The sequence below is a fragment of the Oryctolagus cuniculus genome, chromosome 2 (assembly GCF_964237555.1).
Source record: "Oryctolagus cuniculus chromosome 2, mOryCun1.1, whole genome shotgun sequence".
In the NCBI taxonomy this organism is placed as follows: Eukaryota; Metazoa; Chordata; class Mammalia; order Lagomorpha; family Leporidae; genus Oryctolagus; species Oryctolagus cuniculus.
This window is the reverse complement of record NC_091433.1, coordinates 60,261,858-60,270,669: the sequence shown is the minus strand read 5'-3', so window position 1 is coordinate 60,270,669 and position 8,812 is coordinate 60,261,858. Positions and strand designations below refer to the sequence as shown.

General features: G+C 34.5%; 1 protein-coding gene across 1 annotated transcript; it reads left to right on the top strand.

The window, feature by feature from the left end:
- Positions 1-7,404: 7,404 nt before the first annotated feature.
- LOC127487340 (trafficking protein particle complex subunit 2-like protein) lies at positions 7,405-7,806 on the top strand. Its single transcript, XM_070069507.1, has one exon. The coding sequence runs from the start codon at positions 7,405-7,407 to the stop codon at positions 7,804-7,806; it is 402 nt and encodes a 133-aa protein (XP_069925608.1).
- The last annotated feature ends 1,006 nt before the right edge of the window (positions 7,807-8,812 follow it).

The window sequence follows — 8,812 nt, the reverse complement described above, 5'->3', positions numbered from 1 at the left end:
GCCAATCTAACCAGAGTGAGGTGAAACCTCATTGTGGTTTTGATTTGCATTCCCTGATGGCTAGGGATCCTGAGCATTTTTTCATGTGTCTGTTGGACATTTGGATTTCCTCTTTTGAAAAATGTCTGTTAGGGTCCACTAAGGATCTCTATGAGTGAGATTCAGTGGGAATATAAATTTCCAAAGTACAGCTTATGGATTACAATGGCTTCCCCCCCAATAACTTCCTTCCCACCCACAACCCTCCCCTTTCCCACTCCCTCTCCCCTTCCATTCACATCAAATTTCATTTTCAATTCTCTTTATATATAGAAGATCAATTTAGTATATATTAAGTAAAGATTTCAACAGTTTGCACCCACATAGAAACACAAAGTGAAAAATACTGTTTGAGTACTAGTTATAGCATTAAATCACAATGTACAGCACATTAAGGACAGAGATCCTACATGAGGAGTAAGTGCACAGTGACTCCCATTGTTACTTAACAATTTGATACTCTTTTTTATGGTGTTAGTAATAACCCTAGGCTCTTGTCATGCGTTACCAAGGCTATGGAAGCCTTTTGAGTTTGCTGACTCTGATCATATTTAGACAAGGTCATAGTCAAAGTGGAAGTTCTCTCCTCCCTTTAGAGAAAGGTACCTCCTTCTTGGATGACCTGTTCTTTCCACTGGGTTCTCACACGTGGAGATCTTTCATTTAGTTTTTTTTTTTTTTCTCCCCCCAAGAGTGTCTTGGCTTTCCATGCCTGAAATACTCTCATGGGCTCTTCAGCCAGATTGGAATGCCTTAGGGGCTGATTCTGAGGTCAGAGTGCTATTTAGGACATCTGCCATTCTATGAGTATGCTGTGTATCCCGCTTCCCATGTTGGATCATTCTCTCCCTTTTTTTTTTTTATTCTATCGGTTAGTGTTTTCAGACACTAGTCTTGTTTATGTGATCCCTTTGACTCTTAGTCCTATAATTAGGATCAATTGTGAACAGAAATTGATCACTTGGACTAGTGAGATGGCATTGGTTCATACCACCTTGATGTGATTGAATTGGAATCCCCTGGTATGTTTCTAACTCTACCATTTGGGGCAAGTCCAATTGAGCATGTCCCAAATTACTCATCTCTTCCCTCTCTTCTTCCCACTCTTATATTTAACAGTGATCACTTTTCAGTTAAATTTCAACACTTAAGAGTAACTGTACTTTTCTCTGAAGGGAGGAGTGAACTTCCACTTTGCTTATGGCCTTGTCTAAATATTGATGGTTTGTGGATTCAAAAGGCTTTCATAGCCTAGGCAGCTCATGTCAAAAACCTCGGGTGACCAGTGACATCATATTTAAGAGTGTTAATTGTTAAATTCACAACAGGAGTCACTGTGCACTAACATCCTCTGTGAGACCTCTGTCCTGAATGAGTTGTATTGAGAGTAAACTGTAAAACTAGTTATTAGTTTGTTTGAGTGCATGCACATGCACACAAATTGTTGAAATCTTTACTTAGTATAGAGTTGGTCTTCTGTGTACAAAGTTAATTGAAAATGAATATTAATGGAGAATGTGATTGACAAGAGGAGAGAGAGGAAAAGGAGGGGTGAGAGTGTGAGTGGGAGGGCTGGTATGGTGGGAAGAATAACTATATTCCTAAAGTTGCACTTATGGAACTTGAAAAGATAAGCAAAATTGATAAACTCTTAGTATAACCTAAGAAAAAAGAAGTTTCAAACACATGGTATTAGGGATGAAAATGGAAACATTATTGATGATATCACAGAAATATAAAGGATTGTAAGAGACTAGTATGAACAACTATTGACAACACAATTAATAACTAACTTGATTTGATCTTCATTTATTAAATATACACATAGATGTACCATACTGTACCCACACTTACATTTGTAGGAGTAAAAATGAACATGACACAAATCCTAGAACCTGGAAATTCTCCTGGGTATGTAAAAAAATAGATCTAGATTGGTCTGTCTTTCCAAAATGGCAGACAAAGACATTTGGTCCATCGCTTTTCCTGAAGTCATTAACAGTTATTATTAAATATTATTGAAGGGATCCAAGAGCCAAGCAGAAAATGAATTGTAATTCAAATTCCAAGAGTTTGACTCTCAGATATGAAGATCGTGCTTGTTCCCACCCTTGATCACAACTGCCACATACATCTATAAATTTCAAGAAGCAATGTAGAGGAAGTAACAGGTAGCATGAGAATGGAGATAAATTTAACCAGAGTTTTAACAAAAGTAAGTTCTAAAAATGTTTCAGTTGCAGAGGCTTTGAGAAAAAATACTTAAATCAGTGTGTATGCGTGTTTTATATTGAATTCTGTTTTCAAGGCATCCAGGATGTTTAATAGTGTTTTTCACCCATTTGGCCATTCTGACATTAATACAGAAAAATGAATTAAAAAAAAAAAACAGAAATAAATATATTCAATCCAAAGAATGGCTTTTGGTAACATACAAGGCTTCATTTGGCAGTTTTTTCAGCTCTGCATAGATTATATGGGTACTATGTTAAAATATTTTTTACATATTTAGTATTAGTGTTACAAAAAAAATGATAGTGGCATTTTGTGATGCAAAAGATTGAACTCTGATTTATAATGCCAGCATCCCATATTGGCATGCAGATTTAAGTCCTGAATGCTCTGCTTCCCATCATGATCATGTGCCTGGGATTTAGCAAATCAAGTTCAAGTATGTGCATCCCTGCTACCTGTACACCCATGTAGATGATCCAAATGGAGTTACTGGCTCCTGGCTTCAGCACGGCCCAACCTGGTTGCTATGGCCTTTTGGGAAGCAAACCAATGAATGGAAGATGCCTCTCCCTCTCTCTCTCTCTCTCTCTCTCTCTCTATCTCCTCCCCATCCCTTCCACCCCCCATCTCATTGCCTTTGAATTAATAAATACAAAATTTTAAAGAGATGTTATGTATGCCATTGTTATAAAATATACATTGGATTTTGAAATTTTAGCATTCCTCAAAAAGGTAAAATATCTAAATTTTTTATTTCTAAATGTTGAAATAATACTCTGAATATATTAGGCTATTTAAAAATAATAAAATGGTTAAATTAGTAAAATTAAAAAAAAACAGAATCTACTGAAAACTCGTTATTATCATCCATGGTTTACATTCTAAAATCCATTAATTTATTTTGATCTTTACTGAAAACCACACATATTTGTACAATGTAATAAATAACCATGCCAATTTTCCTGGAGATATTGATATTCAACATGATGTGAGTTATCTCTTTCTTCATTCTGCCTGACACACACACACACACCTCCCACACACACCAAATTATAGACCTACTGAGCAAATGGCCTTTGGCTTGGAGAAAATTGGATCCTGGGATAACTCGCTGAATTTATTTTAGATTCAAATAGTCTTTAGTATGCACAAATCATTAAAGCACATGTCTGGGCCTGAAGAGGGTTTCCTTCAATATTTTATAGGAAGGATTTTGATCTATGATTTATCAGTCAACTGACAGCAGTAAGGGCAGAGACTTTTTTTTTCCATTAAGAATCAATTCTTCTGGTAGATAGATTTTTATTTCCATTCTCATTCCACCCATTGAAAAAAAAAAATCTTCTTTGGGATATGTCTGTCAATTTGAGTGGCCGGGTACAGAAATGGTGTAAAATGTAGGAATTTTAAACCTGCAGGAAGTATTGAAATGTTGCAAAATACATAAAAATGGATAAATAAAAAGTACCACATACCTTTGTTTGTATTGTTGGTTCATCTAAAAGCAAAAAGCATTAGAGGGATGCCTTTTATTTATGTAAGGGTCATGTTTAGGTTTTATATCAACATGCATCTTGTCAATTCATGTGTAGATTAATAAACATGGTAAATAAACGCAATTATATATTTCTGAAAGATCTGTAGTTCTTGTCTTTAGAATATTTTGTTCAGTGTTATTTATTTATATTTCGTGATTGATTTCAAATCATGTTAGCCAGTATTTTTTTCATTCCTCAGCTATGTGTGACTGAAATTCAAGTAAGTTTTTCAGTCAGTTTATATTGACTTAAAAGCAAATATTATGGAAAAAATTATCAAGTTTTATAAGAAGATGTATCATGGCACTAATTATTTCTACAAACAAGCTGGACTACAAAAAGGCTGGAAGGCATAGACAGCTAAGTTGCAGCCTCTGGGCTTCTGGTGCACATCACATAATTTGCAAATGTTTTTCTTAGGGTAGCATTCTCCTCTTTAAATTGTTAGTTTTAAACGTCTTTTATTATTTCAGACTGCTTCACTGAAAAGGGACTAAGTTTGCATGAAGGTCCTTTTGTAATTATGAATTGGAAGTAAAACAGAGCTCTACCATTGGAGTAGAAAGATTGCAAATGGTAGTTTTTAATTTGTAAGTTCTTCCCAATGATTAAACAAAGCATTTCAATGTTCTCTTTAATGGGATGTATAAAATGACTTCTAAAACCATAACAAACATGAAACTTGCATTTATTAACCAAAATCACAAATCTGTCTATTCACATTATGGGATATTTTTAAAATACAATGAATCGCAGTCTTGGATCATTAGTTCTTTCCCCCATATCATGATACTTAAATATAGGTTTTTACTTCCAACTTTTACTAGGTTATGACATGGATGTTCCTTTTGAAATCTGAATGACTAAATAGGTATTTCATTGTTAGTATCATTAATGCACACACACACACACAAGTTCAATATCTTTAACCAAACCCTGTTCCAGCTTAATAGCTCTTTTCCAGACACAGATGTTTTAAGGAAGAGCATGACTCAGGTGGCACCAGCATAAAATAGGATGTTATTTCCTCTATCTTTAAAGTGTCACTTTGTAGCAAATCCCATGTTGATGATTATACACGGTATATATGGTTTTGTGTATTTGTGTTAGTGTGAGAAATATTAATATTTAATATATATGAATAGATAACTCTTTGCATCCCCTGGGAAATATCACTTGGCTCTACTTTGAAAGAGCAATGTCCAAATATACTCTGAAATAGAGCCAGAATAGAAATGTCAGTAAAGAAGATGATATTTAAAAATTTAGAATATTTTTGGTCTCTGGTGGATATTCTTTTCATGCAGTGACAGGGGTTTGGCTCATCTGAGGTTATGCACTTTTAAAAAATAATGATGGAAGGAAGATACCAGGAAAACTAGAGAATAAATTTTGTCTAAAACTAAAGAGAATCTGATGCCATTCAGTAAATTTGGAAATTACTTAAAAGGACCTGTTAAGATCTACAACCCATTAACTTTGGTTATTTCAGAATCTTAATGGTAAATGATTTGTAGTATAAAATATTTCAACCAGGAATGCAAAATTATTATTGTACTAAGAAAATGTACTCACAATAAACTGGGCTGTGAATTAGTTGTGTCTATGAGAGAGGGGGTCTCCGCTCTTCAGACTCTTTCTGATACAAGCTGCAGCAGACTGCCAGGGTCTGAATGTGTGTGTCACTGCAATATTCATTTTTTGAAATATAATTACTAATGTTATATTTTTAGAAAGTGGAATCTTTGGGAGGTAATTAGCTCATGAGGGCAGATAATTCAGGGATGGGACTTGTGCTCTTATAAAAGGAAACCCAAAGAACTGTCTTACTCCTTTCACTTGCTGCCATTTTGACTTGCATTAAATTAATCTTGGTCCCATTTCGAGACTCTATTAATATATAGTTTAGCTACCAAAAATTGTGCTTAAAATTCCCACTACCATTTTGGGTTTTGCATCTCTTGGAGCCTTCCTCCATTCCATTTTGGCTGGAGGTCTTTGACTCTAATAAATCTTGCTTTTAAATCTCAAAAAAAAGTAAGATGTAGTTTAGCTTACATTATCCTTGAAAAGCTTTCTTCAAATACTAATACATACACCTGGGGTATCTGTATATGTGTGCTGCTATCATAATGCAAGCATGCATATTTCATAGTCTAATAGTTTGTTAATTACTTCATCTCTCCATAAAACCAAATTTCTTGAAAACCAAGAAGACTTTTTATTCAAAATTGTTTTCCCTACAGCAATTTCATGGCTTAAACAATGGATGGTAGTTACGGAATATATGGAATAAAATATAATATATAGAAATAATGAACTGATCTGATGAAAGGATGAAACAAATGGAGAAAGAGGGAAAGGGGGTATGTTAAGAAGGAAGTAATGAAACTAATGAGAGATTATTTCTCAAAAACTATAAAAATCAACTTAATCTTTGCGTGAGAATATAATACCAACATTAAGGGAAGAACACCAGTGTTGAAGTCAGGAGACAAGTAAGTGTCTTCAGTTCCTCCTCTTAGTATAGTCATAAGAAATAGGAAAAGTGATACAAATGTCTACAGCTTCAGGGTCACCTTCTGTGTTGATAACAATGTATGTTCATTCTTTTACCCAAGAGCATAATAAGAATCACATTTAATGATATACATGTATACATGCTTTATATTTTTATAATAAAAAAGTATAGAGTCCTATTATCTCAAAATGTAAAACAGATTAAAAAGGAAACCTGGATAAATATAAATATTTATGTAGCATATCTGCATTTTTAATAATTTTACTTTATAACACTGAGAACAATTATCAATTATCATGAGATCTACCCTGTGAATTTATTTTTAATGTGTGTAATATAGTGTCATTGCCTTTAAGCAGGTTTAGAACAAATCTTATTTATTCATTTTGCTTAACTAAAGTTTTGTGACTATTAGTTAATAACTTCATTTTTCTCTTGCGTGAACCCCCAGAAAATCACTGCTTTGCTCTTTGATTCTACAAATTTGATACCTCTATTTAGGGTGAAATCAGGCACAATATGCCTTTTTGCCACTGGCTTATTTCACTTGGCCTAATTTCCAAGTTCCATCTATTTTAGTTGTATAATGCAGAGTGCCCATTTTATTTCTAACATAAGTATATAAAATTCATTCTATGTATCAAATTTTATAAGTATAATTTACTTTGTTAAAAAGTTACATATTATGTAACTTCAAAGATGGTGTAGAAAGCATTATACTGATTTTATTCATAAACTTTCAATATATAGAAACAGGTTGCTATTCTCTATCCTATAATTATAATATACTTGACACCTATCACACAATTGGGAAGCCAATACCACAAATATTTTTGATGCTTTAGCATCTTGTACAATTTCTTAATTTTTTGTTTTGCTTTATTAACAAATCAACTTCAAAATATTAGTGGCTTTCAACAAAGGTTTATTTTTCTCCTGTAGGCTAAAGTTGTTGGCAGCTATGCTCATGAGTTCCACTTTTAATTTCTTTCATTTTAGAATGAAAGGGAATTATTCCAAATTATGACATGCTGTCTTATGTGTGATAGATTAAAAACAACCTAACAGATGATGGATTTCCTGGTTCCCAGCCTTGTTGATGAAAGTGTGGACAGCACTGTTGCCAAGAAGAATTACCCTCTAATCTTCAGTACTCCAAGGCAACATACTGAAATTCGCCTTGGTGGAATTCACATCTCTGGACACACGGATGAGAAGATCTCCACCTTAGAGAAGACTCTGGTGGTCCATGGGGAATTCTACCTGAGATTTGTCTTTTCTGTGGAAGACTACAAGGTAAATGGCTATGACTTGGAAAAACTTCACTTCAGAGTTGATCACAAAGTGCTGGTCTCCTCCAAAAAAGCCCATAAAGACAATGAATTTCACTGCATGTTTTGGAAGATGCATAACTCCTACATAGATGTGCTGTACAACTCCATCTATAACCTAGAGGGACCATCACCATTCTAGCACCTTTCATAATATAGGAACATTTGTGATGATATAGGTCTGTTGAGCAAGAACTGTCACTAGTCATCAGAAACGTAACTGCAATGTACAGATCTGTATTCATTATCATTATCTCTTCTTAAATTTAACACACAAACCACCTGGGGATGAGGCCGTGTACATGGTGCCTCTAAGCTAAAGGCCTTGTGAGAGGAGCAGTAGGGGCTGGAGTTGGTATATTAAAACCAACAATAGCTTTCAAAGCCTCTGTATGGAATTCACTTCATCATATAATTCACCAAAATGAGGTCTATTGCTATGTCAATGGCCTAGGTAAGTATATGCTTCCCACTTGTGCTACAAGAAGGTACTGTAGATCCACTGAAACCAACTGACACATACTCAGTTGTGGGTAGTAAATAAATGGGAATGACAATTCATGATAACACAAATGGTCTGCTACTTATTTCTCTTTTGACGATCTCTGTAATGCCTCACTAATTTCTTAGAGTTTTCTGTCTTCAAAATATATTGTATAATTTAGATAGTTAACTCTGTGCTTCTCCTTGACTTCTTCGTTTTCACCCAGCTGCGTGTCCCTATAACTACCTATATGTGGACTCAGCTCTACCTAATTACTTTAGGCTGGCAATTAATCAGGAGCCAAATTTATAGTATATATATACAGTGTGAGTGTCAGTCCTCTCAGTGAATATAAAGCCTCTTCCTGAACGGCTGCAGATTTATTCAAGGTTCTGATTTCCTGCCCAACATTTATTTATCAGCTGTTTTCCATGAGGCTAGGTACTGTGCTTCCTCATATGTGTTGTAGTGTCTTGTAACAACAGGACACCTCAAATAGCAACAGTACTCAAATGTATGTGAAGATCTCTACATTATTCCTTTCCCGAACCTGCCCAGCTTCTCCTGCTACATATGATTATTTTAGAAAAAAGAGATGGATCAAATTAAGTATTCATTCCCCTTGGACACTGACATTTCGTCTCTAATCAGCCCATTTATACCA